We start from the raw sequence: 21,866 nt of genomic DNA, 5'->3' as shown, positions 1-21,866 counted from the left end.
TTTGTTTTCAAACAGTAAAATTGTATATCATCAGCCATGTCAAGGATATCTATCAAAGACAATTTGTTTCTTACATTTTCTAAACTCCTTTCAGTTCAAGATTCCCCTTTGTTTGATTATTTACCCATATACTTGAGATTATCTAATTCTGTAGCTAGTATGTTCGTTGAATAATCCCCACCACCCTATCGGCACCAGGTCCCTGCATTCTAAACCCAAAATACTTTTTGATGCCAATTTACACTTCCATTCATCCAAGTTCTCTGTCTGAATCTTCTGTAATGTCCCCAGTTTTCCAGTGATCACTCAAGAATCCTAGATTTGCCTGTTAGTCATCTCCGCAGGCAAATGATGGGGTTAGGAGATGTTTGGTTCACCAGGAGGAGCTATGCTTAGCCAATTTTGGAGCTTGGTGGGAAATTATTTAATAAAGTTTATAATAAAAGCTTATAAGACCTTATAAGTTAACTTTTTTCTATTAATAGAAAATTTTAATAAAAGTAACTTTTATGAAGTTATAACTTTATTTTACAAAAGTTAATAAAAGTAACTTTATGACTTAATAAGTAACTTTATTTAAAAAGTTACCTTGCACATCTCCCTAGGAGATTATATTATAATAAAAGGTGGTCATTATGCAATGATAAGCTGACCCTCAAGCTGGGCGAACAACATGGAGGGAAAAAGATGCTCTGGAATATTCTTTGGATGCCCTCAAGAAGTTCGATTAGGGCTGGAAACCATAAAAGAGCATTAGTCGATCAAAAGGAGGCATTGTTTTTGGTTGATTTTGAGAATATTTTCATTCGACCCTCAAGCTGGGCGAACAACATGGAGGGAAAAAGATGCTTTGGAATATTCTTTGGATGCCCTCAAGAAGTTCGATTAGGGCTGGAAACCATAAAAGAGCATTAGTCGATCAAAAGGAGGCATTGTTTTTGGTTGATTTTGAGAATATTTTCATTCTTTCAGGTCTGTAACATGGTTGGCAAGATTTTGGAGCAGATTTGAAAACAAAAACCTTCAAATTGCAGGTGTGGGACAAAAACCCTTCCACCTAACAGCATATTGATCTTCATTGGAGGCTCTTTTCAGGTCATTGGGACCAAATTTCAGAGCAAAACAGAGGAATTCAGATTCTCAGGGGAATAAATTTCAGATCTGAGCAGAGAGGTCACAATTTCCAGCAAGTTTGTAACCCCTATCAGCAGATTGTACCTTCCCCAAGCTAACCGTACCACCAAATCTTGCCTGGATTTTTCAATAAAATAAATTAAGGGGTTTTGCATCAATTTTTTTATACAAATTTCATCATTAGCAGCAAATAAGAAGAAATCCATTGGTTATTTGGTGAAATTGGCTCATACTATGTTGATGATATAGCGTCGATAGAAATCCTACAAGCAGATCAATTGATGGTGAGAAATTTATGTAGCGTGCTCAGGGGTGACGATAAGAGCTTATCGTCTATGGTTGGGAAGGCAACAGATCTGATGTTTGCATGTGGTTAACGAACACTACCTTAAAATCAGCATGGTATCAGAACGGGTTCCTTCTATAGAGCCTGACCGCTTGAAGGCTCTCAAGGGAAATTCAATCACAAACAATTGCAGATTTAAGATCTCTTCCAAATCGAAAGGTGACTACAAAGGATAATGCAGCGATTACACTCGCTGACCTCCGCCCTTCACAGTGGCGTCGGTCAAGCGTCTAAACAAATTAGGTGGCAATTAGGGGATCGAGTCTCCCCAGACCTCGAGAACAAGTATGATGGCCCAAAATCCTTTGTGCCAGAAATTCCGTGGGAAAACGCAGACAACAACTTGTGCAAAAAGTTGCTTGCTGCCCAGTCACAGGATTTCGCCCAAGATTTCAAAGCTCGCCATTGTCAGCGTTGAAAGATGTCAGCTTCTGATTCGAACTCGGGTTGTTGTGGCTGGAGAGGTTTTTGTGCTCGATACAAATTCTTTGTAGAAGAAGAAAGGGCTAGAGACGGAGCCCGCAGCCCTGTGGAATCCGTACTTGGATTGGCTTTATCAACACAAGGAGCTCAAATTGTATATCAATGTCAGCCGAATGGGGTTCACATATGAATTCGTGGAGGCGATGGAACCCAAGTTTCAAAGCGCTTTTAAGGCCTTGGAAGAGCTTGAGGCTGGTTCGATTGCCAATTTGGACGAGGCCACATGGTCGGGCATTATTGTCTCAGTATGTCTAGTATTGCTCCCAATCCTAATTTGTGGCAGCAGATTGATAGAACGCTTGACGCTATCTGCAAATTTGCTGATGATGTAGTCAACGTCAAGGATGGCCTCTCTGCTCAGAGCATCACCCGATTCTTGTTGCCAACTTCCCAGTGTGAATTCACTTTGAATTTGGTTTTGGAAGAGTTGCAGAAGGATCCGTGGGCGACGCAGACGGATGCAAGAGCTGCACGTTGCATTGGCACTACTCTCAGTGTGGCTGCGGGGCTGGTTGGGGCTTGTGTGCCTGGCACTACTGCCAGAATTATGCTTTTCATTGGTGGTCACTCTACCCAAGGTTCAGGCACTGACGAATCTCTATTCAAGGAAGGAAGATTGCTTGCATTTCTTCGCAGAAGTAACCTTGGACGAAGAGGTCAGAAGGTTGATATTTGCTTCAGAGGGAGCCACGTCATCATCAAGATTTGGTTAATGCATTTTTCTCTGTGATGGAAAAATTTGAGGTGAAAGCCCTTGTTAATGAGTTCTTCTCTGAGAGAGAGAAGTTCGAGGTGCAATCCCTTGTTAATGAGTTCTTCTCTGTGAGAGAGAAGTTCGAGGTGCAATCCCTTGTTAATGAATTCTTCTCTAAGAGAGAGAAGTTCAAGGTGAAATCCCTTGTTAATGAGTTCTTCTCTGTGAGGAGAAATTCGAGGTGCAATCCCTTGTTAATGCATTCTTCTCTGAGAGAAGTTTGAGGTGAAAGCCCTCGATCCACCCTCTGCGAGTAGGCATGGTGGAGATGCATTCTTCTCTATGAGAGAAGTTTGAGGTTTCAGCCCTTGTTATGCATTCTTCTCTGTGAGAGAAGTTTGAGGTATCAGCCCTTGTTATGCATTCTTCTCCGTGAGAGAAGTTTGAGGTGTCAGCCCTTGTTGTGCATTCTTCTCTGTGAGAAAAGTTTGAGGTTTCAGCCCTTGTTATGCATTCTTCTCTGTGAGAGAAGTTTGAGGTATCAACCCTTGTTGTGCATTCTTCTCTGTGAGAGAAGTTTGAGGTTTCAGCCCTTGTTATGCATTCTTCTTTGTGAGAGAAGTTTGAGGTATCAGCCCTTGTTGTGCATTCTTCTTTGTGAGAGAAGTTAAAGGTTTCAGCCCTTGTTCCACCCTCTGCGAGTAGGGTATGGTGGATCCACCCTCTGCGAGTAGGTATGGTGGATGTCATGTGAGAGACTCCATGACTTAGCATTTGTGTGTATTCACCCTCTGAGAGTAGCCATTGTGGTCAAACATCACGATTAGGTGATATGCTATCACAATGAGGTGATAAGCTTCTTTCATTCACATGAGTGGTGTCATTGTGTTAGTCATCACGATGAGGTGATGTGACTTGTAGAGATTAAGAAGGATTCCTCCCTAGCTAAAAGGGAGTGTTGATGATATAGCGTCGGTAGAAATCCTACATGCCGACTCAGCAAGATCAAATGTGTGAATGGCCTATTGGCCTTACACATTTGATGAATCTATAACTTATATTAATCCCTTAATATCTTTATTAAGTCACATATGCATTATCAGGTTTAATGATTAAACATACATTATTGAATTTGACTTATCGAATTTGTTTCAAAGGGGCCGACTTTTGGTTAAAGTCTGCCACCCCTCGTTTGAAGGCATGCGATGCTTCATGAAGGTCGTGCCTCCTTGATGAGAGACGACTCTTGGATATCTCCTTTCGACGGATATATTTGGATGTGGTCTTTCCTCTTTGGAACAGAGATAAGACAACAAGTTCGATCATAATCAAGCAGATCGAATTCATGTACAAGCAGATCAATTGATGGTGAGAAATTTATGTAGCGTGCTCGAGGGTGACAATAAGAGCTTATCGTCTATGGTTGGAAAGGCAACAGATCTGAAGTTTGCCTGTGGTAAATGAGCACTACCTTGAAATCAACATACTAGAGCTACAGGAGCAAATCAATGGGTAGAAGGCACACCAAATTGGAGTCTCTCCTAGGGAAAGTTCAGGAAGTGCATTGGAATCAGGATTTCCTCACTAATTTGTTTTAAATAATTATCTAGTAGGTGAATAAAGCTCTTTGGAGTCATTGGTTGCAGTTGGAGGTGCTTCATTCAATCTTTCCACCTATTCGGGCCAATAAATCACCCTCAATTTCCAGCGTTGGACTTCTGGTAGGCCATTATTGGCTTGGGTTGTTGAAAACAATCATTTATTATCATTTGTTCATTGCTGATAAATAAAATCAGAAGTCTGAAATTCATTCAGTCAATTATTTTATGTATTGCATTTGTTATTCATTTTGCATTGTCAAATTCCAATAGTCAATAAGACACAAGTTATCCTTAAAACTTCAAACTGCATTAAAAAACCAAAATTCCAATTGCTGGTCAAAGAAATCAGACTCAGAAAAACATATCAGATTGTTCCAATCAGCATTCGGCATCTTTCATCTTCCCCAAGATTTCATTCTTTGGCACTTCACCAAGAAATACAGCATATTTTGTTGGTCCCAACAATGCAAGTTGAAGGTTCCAAATGCACAACATACAAGACAGTGATGATAAAACTACATTGGTTACAGATCAAACCCTACAAATTCCTTCACAAGGATGATCAAACGCTATGCTCTGCAACCATCGAATTACACAGTTATTGCCAAGTCTATGACTCTCTGTATTCTCATTTATAGGAAATTTGAAAATAGCATTGCACAGACATAGCTTCAAACCATTAGAACAATATATAACACAAATGCAATAACAACACCAGCTAATACCAAATCAACTATGCCGAATTATGGGTTTTTACCTTGCTCAAAAGTTTCACTTTAGTATTTTTCATAAAGGACCTTTGTTAACAAGATGGCCTGCAGGAATCAGCATGTAGATTTGGTGAAAAAATTAGAATATCTTTTTAGTCTTTTGTGGATGGGAGTAGGAATCCTGCATCAGTTGGCTTACAGGAATGTGTCAATGCACAAAAGGTGCAAGTTTTCTTTTCAACGGCAATTAGAATGTTGTGCGCTAATAAGCACACACTGTAGCACAAAAAAATTCCATTCAATACACACTTTCTAGTCCTCAACAGACACAAATAGATCAATGCTATTAAGGAATCCATGCTCAAATTATCAATAGACTTTACAGATATTTTGCAGTAAAGCCTAATTTTTATGGATGGAATTGAAGATTTTTGCTGATGGACAAGTCCTTCATTTGATTAATTTTGGTCGTCTAACTGATTCATTTCAAGGCATTCACAGTACACCCTGTAGCACAAAAAGATTCCATTCAATACACACTTTCTAGTCCTCAACAAACACAAATAGATCAATGCTATTAAGGAATCTATGCTTAAATTATCAATAGACTTTACAAATATTTTGCAGTAAAGCCTAATTTTTATGGATGGAATTGAAGATTTATGCTGATGGACAAGTCCTTCATTTGATTAATTTTGGTCGTCTAACTGATTCATTTCAAGGCATTCACAGTACAACTATGATCCATTAAATCTTTCCATACAACGGTCCCAAAATACTTGGCAGATGCCTTGCATGTTTCACCAATGTATTCTACCTAATTTAAATTTGTAACCCTATTCAAAAATTTGAGTACTTTATGCATCAATATAAACCGTCTATGCCCATAATCATGCTCACAGTTACAAATGTATTTGCAGCACTTTCAACTATAAAAAATTCTGTTACACTAGGACAATAACACAAATATGCCAAGAGATCAATGCTTATCATGCAGAAAAATTACTATTGACGACATCTTGAACCCAACTCTACCTTAAGTGCATATACAACAGCCTTTTCAGGGAAAACATGCAGCATTATGATTTTCTCTTCCCAGGGTTTTATGATTATCCTTTCAAATTCCAGACCAAGGACTGAACAATCCCACTAGATGATACAAGTAATCTTTGACTAGTCTATACATAATCCACCACATTAAAATATCTAATTCATATCCTAAACCAAGATGACTAAGCACAACCAAAGTTAGATTTATCTCTATATCAAATACTCATGTTCAACTAAATATAGACATTATAAAAATATAAAACAAATTGTGTTGCATACTTGAAGTTACAAGTATATTTGCAGTACTGTTCAACTCCAACCACAATGCTTATCATGCAAAAAAAAATTATTGGCAACATCCAACTCTACCTTAAGTGCCTATGCAACAGCCTTTCCATGGAAAACATGTAGCCTTGCAATTTTCTTTTTCAATGATTTTAAGCTTTTATCTCTTCAAATTTCAGACCAAGAACTGAACAATTCCACTAGATGATACAAGTAATCTATGGCAAACCTATTACAATCCACCACATAATAACACATGTATAATTATACCCCAATCCATGATGACTAAATGTACCCAATGTTTAATTTAGCTCTATATTAGTTACACATGTGCAACTCAGCATAGACATAATAAGAACATAGATGACACACTCGCCGAAAACTCGGCGAGTGACAAAAACTTGCCGAGTTTCTGGACCTGGCGAGTAGTAACGACTTCTAATCACCAAGAAAACTCGCCGAGTTTTTAGCGAGTACCGCATTTTCTTATCAGCCGAAAACAGCTTAAAAATGCTTTATTTTTTTGTTTTCCAGTATTGTTTTGGGCTGAGAAGGGGGAAACTCATTTGGAAGGGTTTGGAAGGTGATTTGGGGTGATTATTGAGTGATTCCAAGTGGATTTGAAGGGGATTTGAAGGGAAAATCAGATTCCAGGTAGTTTTTTAAATTTTTTTTCTATGCTTTTTTAAAACAATTTGTTTATTTTTTGTTGCATTTAGATTGATTACAAATGATTCCTAAGTAGTCTAGATCATTTATAAGTTATTTACTCAAGATTTAACACAAGTTTTGTTGAATTTTCACAACTTTTTTGAAGAATCTAGTTTTCAAAAAAAAATTCAAACCCTACTTTTTTTTTAAAAAAAACTTCGAGTGATGTCTAAATTTATTTAAACTAATGTAGATAGTTTGCTTAATCCTAAATTGTTTAACTAAAATGTTAATTTTTTTTTTTCACTTTGTATGTGTAGGTTAAGTAAGCATTAATCATGGCAAGGGAGCAATGGCCACTAGATCCATGCCCATCTGGATTTATAGGCACTCGTCCTAGAGGTGCTAGAGATGGGGCATGGAGGTATGCCTATGAGGGACCCGATCCTGGGTCAATTATATGCATAAAGTGTGAGAGAATACTTCATGGAGGCATCAACCGCCTCAAATACCACCTTGCAGGAATAGATAGGCATGACGCTAGAGCATGCCCTGGGACCAGTGAAGAAATTAAAAGACAAATGAATGCCCTACTTGCAGCTGGAGAAGAGAAGAAATCGCAAAGGGAGAGGGCAAAGCTAGCCATGAGATCAGCCATAGCTGAGTCTCAAGGTGTTTCTATTGACCTTGAAGAGGAAGAAGAAGCACTTGAGGGCATAGTGGGCTCTCGGCGTGGCCCACGTATCCGCAAACCCACCATCAGCTCGGCCATTGCTTCTGCTTCCTCTAGTAGAGTACCTGGCACTGTTCCACTTCCATCACAACGATCAGGGTTGATACGTGATTATTTTGTGCCCAGAAACACACCTGGAGCACAACCATCATTAGAGGCTAGTGGATGGAATAAGGAGGTACATGAGAAAACTGACATTGCAGTTGCTGATTTTTGGTACTTCAACAACATTGCATTCAATATGGCGGAGAATGCTTATTGGCTGAATTTGGTGACTACTATGACAGTTTCAGGAAAGGGGTACAAGGCCCCTTCTCGCAGGGATTTGAGTGGGAGGTTAGTAAATTACTACATAGTCCACTTGATTTCATTTTTAATTATTTTTTAGATTTCTTGTTTATTAAATCAAAATTGTGTACTAAGACCTAATTTCACTTTGCACTTACAGGTTGCTCACAAATGCAGTTGCTAGGGCAAGAGAAGTGATGGAGGATCAAAAAATTGATTGGGCAAATTATGGCTGCACCATTCTTTCTGATGGGTGGACAGATGGCAAGAACCGCACCATCATCAATATTTTGGTCGCTTGCAAGGACAATGTAGTGTTCTTGAAATCTGTTGATGCCTCCAACAGGGTGAAAAATGCAGAAACATTGGCTGGAATGTTGGAGCATGTCATCATGGAGGTGGGGGTAGAGAATGTGGTGCAAATCATCACAGATAATGCAGCAACATATGTGTCAGCAGGTAGAATCCTTTTGAATTATCACCTTTAGGCATTAGCAATATTCTCATTTGTTGTGGGCTTTGTTTTACTTGGTTGCATATTTCTTAAGAATAAATTCTTCTTTTGCAGGAAGAATCTTCCAAGAGAGGCACCCCACTCTTTTTTGGACACCTTGTGCAGCACATGTCCTTGACCTTCTTTTGGAGGACATAGGAAAACTTGAGTGGGTGACTCCAGTTGTGGAAGATGCAAGGAGGATCACCAAATATATCTACAATCACCCTTGGGCCCTAAATTTCACGAGACAACACACGCAAGGGAAAGATTTGGTGAGAGTTGGTGTCACAAGGTTTGCAACGATTTTCTTGACGTTGCAAAGCATTCTTGCTGCATTGACTTCTTTGAAACAAATGTTTGTGAGTGGAGAATGGCTTAACTCACCTTATTCAAAGAAGCCTGAAGGAGAGGCTGTCGCATGCATAGTCTTCGACAACCAATTTGCACAAAGGGCTGCAGAGATTGTGAAGGTTGTTACTTCAAAACTTTAATTTTTAAATTTTAGTTATTCTTGATTCAAGTCTCTCATTACTAATTTGTAACTTCATTATTTAAATTTTGATCTTTTTGTAATTTGTATTTTTCAATTGTAGGTGTCAGATGTAATGTCCCCACTCTAGCAGATTGACCAAGCATATGTGCGTTAGCCTAGCTCTACATGGTCCCGAGGGCTAACGAAGGGTTTAAAGGGATCCTGGAGTGTTTTGGCCTAGTCATTTCCAGTTTGGGCCAAAACGAAGTTGATTTACTTAGTTTCAGGCATACTTACTATTTTTAGTAAGTCAGCAGGACACAACGGAGGCTAGTTTTGGTGATTGGATTTGATACTCCTTGGCGAGAGCTTTCCGACGAGCTATCACTCACGCTATTCGGAGTCCAATTGCTAATATATTTTAATGCCTGAAGTTTTATTAAAGTAACATTTAATTTAACTGTAAAATATTAAAGTGTTACTTTAATATTTATTTTATGGAGATATGTGTAAATCAAAGGGGCAACCAAGGGAGACATAAGTGAATATTTTAATATGTTTTATATTGAACATGTTTTATCCCACATTGTTTGAGTGAGTTGGGTCGCCTCTTGGAGAAAGAATCAAAGGGAGCTTTTGTGGCTTCATTGGGCAAGTGGAATATGAGAAGAATTTGGTGTGTGAGTTGCAAATCCGTTCTTGGCATTAGACGACGTCTATCCTCTCTTGTGACATTCTAGACATCATTCCTTTGGGGTTTGGCCTTTGGAATCCTTTGCTATCAACTTCATTTACAGGCAGATTGGGTGCTTTTCCAGCTACAAGCAGCAGCATTATTTGGTTGCATTTCCAGCTACAGGCCGCGACACTATTCACGCGGGTACTATTCACGCGACACTATTCACGTGGGTACTATTCACGTGACACTATTCACGTAGGTACTATTCACCCGGCACTATTCCTACGGGTACTATTCACCTGGCACTATTCACACGGCACTATTCACCTGGCACTATTCATGTAGCACTATTCATGTTACTGTAGCAGCAGAATTAGAAACTTTGGTTCGAACATTATGTCAAAATGCTGGAGTATTTAGTGAGTTGAAAATAACCTGCTATGTATTTGATTTTTGTTAATTCTGGAAATAATATTATAACAGCAGTAGTTCAATTTCCAGCTTGCCTATTATTGTAAATTCTTTTTAGTTCATGTTATGTGGTTTCATACCTGTGCAAAGACTTAAAAACAAAAAAAAACATTGAAACATTAAACGGAGGAATAAGGAGTTGGCTGCAAACTGTTTGACTAAATTCCTATCAGCAGTGGGGTTAGTTTTTGGGCATTCTAGGGTGCCCATTACAGTGGTATCAGAGCAGAAGATTCTGCCATCTTGTGGGAAACTTTCACCAAAACATATTGCAGAAATAAAACAGGTCCAGAATGTATGATTGAGCATGCGACAGGGGCATTATAATTTTCGCAATACCAGGGCCAGACAAAATAGAAATCCGGATAGTCAGAGTGAGCAGTCTAGTTCATCCGTGCAGGTGGACATAGAATCCAGTCATACAGACATAGAGGAAATATTCTTCGATCAGGACAGCAGTATGGGTGACCGAGATGAGAGGAATATCGTTCCAGATCAGGGGGAGGTAATGTTCAGACAGTTACTGGGTACGTTAGAGCAAGGGCAGCGTATGCAGCAGGAGTAGAATAGGCGAATGGACATGATGTTGCAGCTTATGGCTAGACAGATGGGCGTTAATATTAATCCAGGTGATGCCAACAATGGAAACAATAACAATGGGGGAAACGATAACAATAGGGGCAATGATAATAATGGAGGCCGAGGCAACAACAATGGCCCTGAGAATAACATTAATGGTAATAATGGACATGGCAACAATGGGATTGAGGCGGATAACTTTAGACACATTGCACACCCAGCTCGAACAACGAGCTCGAGACCTCTTCTACCCACCTTTCCACCTAGGGATCCGGTTCAACCAGTGAACGAACCGCAAATTACTGAGTTACAGGGTCAGTTCAGGAGGGACTGGGAGGCCAGTGGACCCGAGTTTCAGGCGGATATTTCCCTCAGAGATTATATGGACTTGAGGATGAGACATATGCCTAGAGCAGGAGGGAGGAATTAGAATTTTGAGCTAAGAAAGAAAGTTGGAAAACTTTCCTTGCCTTATTATGATGCTTCAGGGAAGATGACTGGACGAGCTTGGGTGCAGAAGGTAGATACATACTTACAGCTTAATCCTATGCCTGAGGAGGAGGCTATCAAGTATGCGGCTATGCATTTGGACGGCGTTGCGCATGAATGGTGGCATCATGGCATGGTGACTCTGGGGCATAATCAGATTACATCCTATGAGGAATTCACAGAAAGATTGATTGAGAGATTTGACACTAGGGATCCCGAGTTACATTTCAAGGAGCTAGCACAGTTAAAACAGACAGGTTCGGTGGATGCTTACATCGCCGAGTTTCAGCGGTTGTCTGTACTTGTTACTGATATCTCTCCTAGGAGATTGGTGGTGTTATTTTGTGATGGGCTTGCTAATCCATTACGTGGTTGGGTGAAGGGACATGATCCACTCACCTTAGCAGAAGCAACTAAAAAGGCATGAGATTTAGCCCCTTCGGTATACAAAGGAAAATACCATTCAACAGATTCTTCCTACCGCAAGGACAAAGACAAAAAACCATTTCAGAAAGAGTATAACAAACCCAAAGAAGGATCAAAAGGACTAGACAGTGAAACCTTGAATGAACTTCGAAAGAAGAAACTGTGCTTCCAGTGTAGAGAGCCTTGGGACTTATCTCATAAATGCCCTCTCAAGGCTAAGGCAAATCAAATGGAGTATTTTTCAGCAGAGGAGTTAGAGTCAGAGGGGGAGGATCAGCACTCCGATTCAGATGAGAGTAGTACTACAGAGAGGAGCAGAACTGTTGGGGATGACAGATCATTGGCACGGTTAACCGGGGCTCAGAAGGCAATCACCTTTAAGGTGAGAGGTACTATCCAGGGACAGAAGGTGATTTCCCTTATTGACACTGGGGCTACGCATAACTTTATTGATACACAGTTGGTAGCCAGGAGAGGCTTACAGACAGAGGAGCATGATGGTTTTAGAGTCATGGTGGCTAATGGCCAAAAGCTATTATGTACTCAGAAGGTTTCGAATCTTCACATTAGATTTGGAGATGGTTATGAGTTGGAGGATGATTTCTATGTTGTGGACATGGGAGATTACGACGTCATCCTCGGTATGACATGGATGGCATCGCTGGTTGAGTTCACTTTCAATCTAGCAAAGTTGGAGATGAGGTTTCGGCATGAGGGTAGGACTGTTGTGCTCAGGGGACTTTCATATGGGAGTTGCAGGGTAGTGTCTTTGAGGAGAATGGAGAGACTTTTTCGACATAATGACATAGAGTGGGCAACAGAGTGCTTAGTTATGCCAGCTTCACCGGAGCCTCAAGTGAAGAGCCATCCACCAGATATACAGGAGATACTTGACAGGCATGCCAAGGTATTTGGTGATATTCCTCATGGGGTTCCTCCTGATAGGGGTGCAGAGCATGTTATTGAGCTCGAGGAGGGAGCCAAACCAGTGATGATCACTCCCTATCGTCATCCTAAGAAACATAAGGATGAGATAGAGAAGGCAATTAAGGAGTTGTTGGAAATGGGGCACATCAGGCCAAGCAAAAGCCCATTTGCTTCAACAGTTGTCTTGGTTAAGAAGAAGGATGGAACAATGCACATGTGCATTGACTACAGGGCCTTGAACAAAAAAACCATTAAGAACAGGTACCCCATTCCGCGGATAGATGAGCTGATAGATGAGCTACATGGGGCATGTGTATTCACAAAGATAGATTTGAGATCAGGGTATCATCAGATCAATATGAGTGCAGAGGACATTGAGAAAACAGCTTTTCGGTGTCACTATGGTCATTTTGAGTTTCTGGTTATGCCATTTGGGCTAACCAATGCTCCTGCTACTTTTCAGAGTTGCATGAACCAGGTGTTTAGGGGGCAATTGAGAAGATACGTTTGATTTTCTTTGATGATATTTTGATCTTTAGCAAGACATGGGGGGAGCATTTACAACATCTTGAGGAGGTGCTATCTATTTTGGAGAGAGAGTCCCTGTATGCCAAGGAGTCTAAGTGTGAGTTCGGGATGACAAAGCTTTTGTACCTTGGTCATATTATCAGTGCAAAGGGAGTTCGGGTGGATCCTGAAAAGATTAGAGCTATTGTTGATTGGCCCACACCTACGAACCTTACTCAGCTTAAGGGGTTCTTTGGCTTATGTGGTTTTTATAGGAGATTTGTTAAGGGGTTTTCTCAGACAGCTGCTCCCTTGACAGATCTTACTAAGAAGGGGGCCTTCATGTGGACAGAGGCAGCACAGAGGTGTTTTGAGCATTTCAAGCAGGTGATGTCTTCGTGTCCAGTTCTAGCTCTACTAGACTTCACGAAGCCCTTTGAGCTTCATTGTGATGCATCGGGTGATGGGATTGGAGCAGTATTGATGCAGGAGAAGCACCCCATTGCTTTTGAGAGTAGGAAGCTCCGAGGTGTGGAGAGGAGCTATTCTATTTATGATCGTGAGATGTTGGCCATCATGCATGCCTTGGCCAAATTCCGATCCTACTTGGTTGGAGGGAAGTTTGTGATCAAGACGGATCACAATAGCATAAAGTATTTCATGAGCCAGCGAGACTTGAATGACAGGCAGCAGAAGTGGGTCACTAAATTGCAGGCTTATGACTTTGACATTGAGTTTGTCAAAGGGAAGAGGAATGTAGTAGCTGATGCCTTATCCAGAAGACCTCACATTTGTGCTCTTGCAAAGATTACAGGAGATTGGAGGGATAAGATTATAGCAGAGTATGTCGGGGATACTTGGGCGTCTAGTTTGATTTCAGGTACTACGCAGGATGATCGCTATGAGGTGATAGATGGATTGATCAGATTTCAGGACAGAGTTTACTTGATTCCATCATCACAGTTGAGAGAAGCGATACTTAGGGCATTTCATGATGCACCTACAGCTGGGCATCCGGGGGTCTTCAAGACCTATAGGCAGATCCGAGAGCGATTCTCATGGAGAGGGCTCAAGGATGATGTTCAGAGGTATGTCAGGGAGTGTGCAGTTTGCCAGCAGAATAAGGGAGAGCACACGTTCCCTGCAGGTTTACTACAGCCCTTGCCCATCCCAGATAGGAAATGGGAAAGTATTTCAATGGACTTTATCACTGGGTTGCCACGAGTGCAAGGGAGGGATTGCATCTATGTGGTGGTAGACCGCTTAACGAAGTTCGCTCACTTCTTTGCTATTCTGTCCACTTACACAACAGCACAGGTGGCAGATCTTTTCTTCAGAGAGATATTCAGGTTACATGGGCTACCTAGATTCATTGTCAGTGATCGGGATAGTAAATTTATGAGTATTTTCTGGCAAGAGTTGTTTACATTGTGTGGCACAGATCTTACACCCAGCACTAGTTATCATCCGCAAACAGATGGGCAGACGGAGATTGTGAATAAATGGGTGGAGGGATATTTGAAGAACTATGTGACTACACAGCAGAGGGCTTGGGTTAGATGGTTGCATATGGGAGAATACTGCTACAACACTACATATCATATGTCCATCAGGATGACACCCTTCATGGCACTTTATGGTTATGAAGCACCAAGCTTCATGGATCTGGTTTTGGGGGACAGCAGGGTGCCCAAAGCGAAAGACTTATTGCAAGATAGTCAGGATATCCTGAGAGTGCTCAAGGAGAACATATAGCAAGCTCAGAATCAACAAAAGTTGTATGCTGATCAGCACAGGGTAGAGCGCAGTTTCGAGGTAGGGGATATGGTATACTTGAGGCTACAGCCATATAGGCAGTCATCTCTCAAGAGGAGCGGGGCAGAGAAGCTGAAGCCTAGATTTTATGGTCCCTATAGGGTGATTCGCAGAGTGGGCGAAGTCACCTATGAGCTTGAGCTTCCAGAGGGCAGTCGAATACACATTGTATTTCATGTGTCTAGGCTTAAGAAAGCTATTGGTCAGAGTGTAGTACCTTCTGCAGATTTACCCCCTTTGGATGAGGAGGGGAAGCTCGTGTTAGTACCTGAGGCTATTCTGGACACCAGAGTGAGGAAACTCAGAAACAGGATAGCGAAGGAGTATTTGGTCAGATGGAGAGACCTGCCGGAGGAAGATGCTACATGGGAGAATGAGCAGGTGATACAGCAGGCTGGACTGAGATTGCTTGAGGACAAGCAATTTCAAGGGGGGCGGACTGTAATGTCCCCACTCTAGCAGATTGACCAAGCATATGTGCGTTAGCCTAGCTCTACATGGTCCCGAGGGCTAACGAAGGGTTTAAAGGGATCCTGGAGTGTTTTGGCCTAGTCATTTCCAGTTTGGGCCAAAACGAAGTTGATTTACTTAGTTTCAGGCATACTTACTATTTTTAGTAAGTCAGCAGGACACAACGGAGGCTAGTTTTGGTGATTGGATTTGATACTCCTTGGCGAGAGCTTTCCGACGAGCTATCACTCACGCTATTCGGAGTCCGATTGCTAATATATTTTAATGCCTGAAGTTTTATTAAAGTAACATTTAATTTAATTGTAAAATATTAAAGTGTTACTTTAATATTTATTTTATGGAGATATGTGTAAATCAAAGGGGCAACCAAGGGAGACATAAGTGAATATTTTAATATGTTTTATATTGAACATGTTTTATCCCACATTGTTTGAGTGAGTTGGGTCGCCCCTTGGAGAAAGAATAAAAGGGATCTTTTGTGGCTTCATTGGGCAGGTGGAATATGAGAAGAATTTGGTGTGTGAGTTGCAGATCCGTTCTTGGCATTAGAGGACGTCTATCCTCTCTTGTGACATTCTAGACGTCATTCCCTTGGGGTTTGGCCTTTGGAATCCTTTGCTATCAGCTTCATTTACAGGCAGATTGGGTGCTTTTCCAGCTACAAGCAGCAGCATTATTTGGTTGCATTTCCAGCTACAGGCCGCGACACTATTCACGCGGGTACTATTCATGCGACACTATTCACGCGGGTACTATTCACGTGACACTATTCACGTGGGTACTATTCACGCGGCACTATTCCCGCGGGTACTATTCACCTGGCACTATTCACGCGGCACTATTCACCTGGCACTATTCATGCAGCACTATTCATGTTACTGTAGCAGCAGAATTAGAAACTTTGGTTGGAACATTATGTCAAAATGCTGGAGTATTTAGTGAGTTGAAAATAACCTGCTATGTATTTGATTTTTGTTAATTCTGGAAATAATATTATAACAGCAGTAGTTCAATTTCCAGCTTGCCTATTATTGTAAATTCTTTTTAGTTCATGTTATGTGGTTTCATACCTGTGCAAAGACTTAAAAACAAAAAAAAACATTGAAACATTAAACGGAGGAATAAGGAGTTGGCTGCAAACTGTTTGACTAAATTCCTATCAGTAGTGGGGTTAGTTTTTGGGCATTCTAGGGTGCCCATTACATCAGAGCCCTTGGTTCGAGTTCTTCGCTTAGTGGATGGGGATAAAACCCCAATGGGATATCTTTATAAGGCCATGGATAGGGCCAAGGAGCCTATCAAAAATTACTACAAGGGGGATAGGCTCAAATTTGATCCCATTTGGGAAATTGTTGATAGGAGGTGGAACAATCAACTCCACCAACCCATTCATGCAGCAGGGTACTTCCTCAAACCTCGTTTTAGGTTCGGGGGTTCTTACTCAGATTCGAATGGAGAAGTCATGGAGGGCCTCAGTACATGCATTGAGAGGATGGTACTTGATGTTGAGGAGAGAGACCTCATTGTGAGTGAGCTCCAAAATTATGAGGGAGGAAGGGGTAAGCTAACCTCTTCAGAGCTGGCTAGGAGAGCAAGAACCACTCAAACCCGAGGTATAACATTTGCCATTTGGATTTGGGGATCTAAAGACTAAAATGATTGATAAATTATGTTTTCTCTTTTCTCTTTTCTCTTTGCTTTCTAACTTTTCCATTTTATTTATTTTGCAGATGCTTGGTGGCAAAATTGGGGTGGAAACACCCCACATCTCAAAAAATTTGCCCTTGGAGTCTTATGTCAGCCTTGGAGTTCATCCAATTGTGAGCGCAATTGGAGCTTGTTTGAAGCAATCCACACGAAGAAGAGGAGCAAGTTAGTGCAGAAACGGCTCAATGACCTTGTCTACGTGCAATATAATCTTCGATTGCGCGTAAATAAGGTAGAGGAACTAGAAGGTGGTCCAATTGACTTGGATGATATAGATCCTTACAGTGATTGGACATCACAAGAGCAGCCTCCATTGTTTTCCGACACTGACATCACTGATTTGGAGAGGCAGGCTATGGAGGAGGGGGGTGGATTTGGTTTCAAGCTGGATGACATTGAGGAGGATGAGGATGACGATGAGGATGAGGATTCATTGCCAGTGCTAGAGGCAGGTGGAGACATAGCTTCATCCAGGATGGAGGATGAGTCTCAATCAACCATACCAAGCAAGGAGGCACAGTCACGCCCAGTCCCACAGTAGACTTATACAACTAGACAGTCTAGACCCTCTAGTTCTACCTCTCCCCATGTTTTTGCTAGAGATGGGAAGAGGAAGTTGTAATTGTAATTTGTAATGATGTAATTACTTTTATTTTTACAAAAACTATTTAGTGATTTACTATTTTGCTTCAGGCTTCCAGCCATCAGCATTCCTCATGAGGATGCGATTTTGTAGACACTTTGCATTTAAATATATCTAGAATCAGCCTGTTTCTTTTATGTTATCATTTATTGACTCATTGGATGCATCTTCTCATTAAAAATTGCAAAAAAAATGCATTTTTTACTAAGTTTAAGCGTGTTTTTAAGTTGCTGAGTTTTTCACCGAGTTTTTCCGAGTTTTTCCTGAGTTTTCACCGATTTTTTTTCCCAGCGGCTTGGCGAGTTGAGCCGAGTCACGAGTAGTTCAACTATGAATAAGAATATAAGACAAGGATTCAACTATAAAGAAATTTCAAGAACTAGTTCTTCTAACAGTCCTTGAAACTAGCCTCAAATCTCATTCTGCTCAACAAACAAAACTACTTCTTTAAAAATTTGTGCCCTTGAAGGCATATAGCTACACTTACTGTATAGAAATCAAGTTTAAAGAATTCAAGATAAAGATACATGTTTTTCACCCTTCAGCATATTGTTATAAGTCCTCCTTCCATTGACATAGAGACCCATATGCCCATTGCAAACAAAACAATATGTTATTTAGAAACTTGTACCCTTTAAGGCAAATAGCCACAGTTAAAGTATAGAAATCAAGTTTAAAGAGTTGAAGATTCAGATACATGTTTTATGAACTTCATTATATTGTCATGTCCCCATTCCATGTGCCTAGAGCCATTGCCAAGGCCCAACATGACAAAAAGGTGTCTTTCACATTTATTGTGAATAGATCAAATTGGTGTGCTTCCCTTGATTAGTTTAGCTCTTCCACCTCTTTCATGTCTTATTATCATTTCTCTACACACGTTACCATTTGTACTTGAGGTTTGATTATTTTATACATGCCTTTCTATAAATGAATGACTGTCATGGACTCCCTACTTATTCAGACATTCCCAGACTCTGCACTAGGGACCAACAGTGAGTACTAGCATCTCTTTTGAACCTTTTGGAGTTGTTTGGTAATATGACTTTGTGTTGCTTTGTCTTCTGTGATCTTCAAGCTATTGGGTAATACCGTTCTCTAACTATAATTTTATTTTTTGAGGGATGTTTCTCAGCACCTCCTTATAATTTATTTGCTGGTCATTCAGAGACATTGGTATAACTTTTTCCTCTTATTTTCCTTCTTCTTATATACAAGTGTGCATTGAGTCCATGTTTCAGTCACAGTGAGTGCACTGTACAAAAGATATTATAGCCAGTTCTGACTTGAAGTATATTATAAATATTCTATGTTACCCTGAGTTTCCGGGACAGCAAATTTTTTGCCAAATTTGGGGACAGGGAGGGGGGGGGGAGACGGAAAAGGGGATGGCTATATAAAAAATAGGGAAAATTTAAAATATAAAGGAAAATTCTAAATGTTCATATGAAAACATGGATAAAGCATGCATATGTACATTATATTCATATGAAAACATGGATATAGCATGTGTATGATACTATGAAAACATTTTAGAATGTAAACTTTGAACATACAACATTGTCAATAGACTCTATACTCAATATGCACTCATAATTCAGAATTTCATTTCATTCACATTGTCAATATGCATATCATAATAGATATTAAAGAAATAACATAGTAAAAAAGTGTATCAGAATACTCATTTATTAATTTACATGTGACATTATTTTCTATTTATTATATAAGTTAATGTTAATATAATAAATTAATAATATCAAATTATTAATATAATAATATGAAATATAAGCTAACGTTAAACTATTAATTCAAATTGTTATTATTAAATGTTAATGGTTTTGAATTTTAATATCTATGTTTCATTGCTTCATATCAAACATTTAAAATTAATAAATAATAAATTATAAATTTATTAATTTAAAATCATTGCCTTTTAATTTTTTATTAACAATTTAAATTAATAGGGGGCCCATGTTAGAAAATTCAAAATAAAAATGAAAATATGACATTTTTTTTTTAATATTTTTTACTAGCCCTAGTTGTGGGGGACGTCTAGCCGTCCCCGGGACGGATTGGGGACATCCCAGCCGTCCCCAGGACGTACGGACATCCCCCACAGCTAGGGCAAATGTCCCCCTGTTTCGGGGACGTCCCCTCCAAATTTTGGCAATTTGGGGATGGGGGGGAACGCCCCCTGGCCGTCCCCAAGTCCCCGAAACGTCCCTGGGACTGGGATGGGTTTTCAGGCCGGGGACGCGTCATTGGGTTTCGTAGTAAGTATTGGATGGTGCTGCGCTTCTTCACTAGAGGATATATTAAATCCTGAATCACCATAGCTTGGATATTTGAAACAATCCTTAAACTCCATGGCACTAAAAAAAAATAGAACTTTAACTCTTGAAATCATATAGTCAAATAAACACTACAGCTGGATTAGGTAAGTGATCAGATCCTAATATACATCAAATCTCATTTCTTTGAGGTTTAAATTGTTCATACAGGAATTCTTAAAAATTGTGCTGATTGCAATTTTACCTCGCATTCAGTTACAAGAGCTGAGCTGTATAGTCTAATAACATGTGCTACTGATCGTAAGACAAGGCGATGGAAAGATGGCTCGCCTGCTTCACCTTCAAGCTGAGAGAAAAAGCAAACCAATTAAAACCGAAACCAGCATATGCAACACATCAACTTATACCATATTGGATAGCTCAAATGTGTTAATGTAATTTTGCTTTAGTATGGCAAGGATATTTACCTCGCCTGTAGCCCGCAGTGAAGTCATCAGCAAAGAGCATACCTGATGCCTCAAAACCTGATGAGATATGCCAATAGATTAATGTTGTTGATAGTTTAAATTTAAATTAATGGCTGATATACCTTAAGAAAAGTTACCTGTTCATATGGCAACAAGGTTCTGAAAACTGATACATAGTTTGAAAGAACAAACCTGTAACAGTTGCCATTACTATTTGTCAGCTTGAACTATCAAGAGATTAAAATGTATAAGCAAAACTACAATAATTCGGGATACTTTTATCTCTCTACATGTCATCCTTGTCTTAGAAACTGTCAAAAGGTTCACAAAGAAATGCAGAAAACAGCTGCGTCAAAGAATTTTCAACTTTTATTTTTGTCATTCCCCCTGATACCACTTACCTTAAGAAGCAATTTTTTTAGTAAAGAGGCTAGTGTTTTAATAATATTTATAGGATGTACAAACGACCAAATCCAGGGTGATGCCTTAAGGCTTAAGAGATCACAAGAGAAGCAAGGGTTACATTGACAGTTATTGACTGAACAAGCAGTAAAAAGTGGCAAGGATAGTATTTCAAAAAGGGAATACTCAGTAGCAAAGGAAATATATATACAAGATACTTCAGCAGAAAATAAAACACAGAGCCAATCAAGTTTATAAGTTTAGTGGGGCAGTCATGAGTCACTGGAGAGCTCTCCTTGGGCCCTGCCCTCTTCCTTTCTGGTAGCCTTACCCACAGTCAACTAATTTGGACTATCCTGCCTTGGAATGCACTTTATTGGGATGTTGTGGCTTTCTGCCCATCCAATGCCCTCCACTTGCACTTGTTGTCACTTTGATGGTGATTGCTAGCTATGTCACAGAGTTTGCCAGATTTTATCATAGAAATTCAAAATTTTATAAATATTAAAAACCCGTAAAATATCTTTGAAACCACCTCTAGATTTACCTGTATGTGGTTATACTGTTTATAATAGGAAAATACTAAGATTTCTGACCGAAAAATGCCTGACTCTTAATTTCACTTAGAAACACGGGAAAATTAATTCAAAAGAGATATTGCCCAGTATGCTTTATATTTTATATGCGATGAAACATACAGATCGTATCTTTATTCATAATAGAGGAACAAAACAAAAATTTCCTTCTAGCATCCCAAAGAATCACTCCTTAAATTCATTTGTTCTTAATAACTTACAGAGCAGATTAATAGTGCTTCCTATGAGTGGCCGTTGAACACCTTAACACAAATCGATCATCTTGGCCATAGACAAATGGCCCCCAGCTCCTTATGGATGCGATTCTGAAGTCTATCGTATGGCAGGGAAGACCCATACTGCTTGCGTTGGAAGGCACAAGCAACGACTGGCTATAATTCGCGAACTTGGGCTATCCATAGAGACCCCAAATCACACAACTTCCAGTGCCTGGACAAATCACTCCCAGAT

At 40.0% G+C, this 21,866-nt stretch overlaps 1 protein-coding gene across 2 annotated transcripts in view; it reads right to left on the bottom strand.

Moving 5' to 3' along the window:
• LOC131029908 (uncharacterized) overlaps positions 1-21,866 on the bottom strand; it is a 296,098-nt gene that overhangs the window by 169,789 nt on the left and 104,443 nt on the right. For both annotated transcript variants that reach the window (XM_057960581.2, XM_057960583.2), the window contains 3 exons: positions 20,556-20,610; positions 20,419-20,475; positions 20,196-20,297 (listed from right to left, as the gene is read on the bottom strand). In XM_057960581.2, coding sequence (XP_057816564.2) covers positions 20,196-20,297; positions 20,419-20,475; positions 20,556-20,610 — 214 coding nt within the window. The remainder of the gene's footprint in view (positions 1-20,195; positions 20,298-20,418; positions 20,476-20,555; positions 20,611-21,866) is intronic.

The sequence above is a fragment of the Cryptomeria japonica genome, chromosome 3 (assembly GCF_030272615.1).
Source record: "Cryptomeria japonica chromosome 3, Sugi_1.0, whole genome shotgun sequence".
NCBI classification, from domain to species: domain Eukaryota; kingdom Viridiplantae; phylum Streptophyta; class Pinopsida; order Cupressales; family Cupressaceae; genus Cryptomeria; species Cryptomeria japonica.
This window is presented reverse-complemented; position numbering and strand designations above follow the sequence as displayed.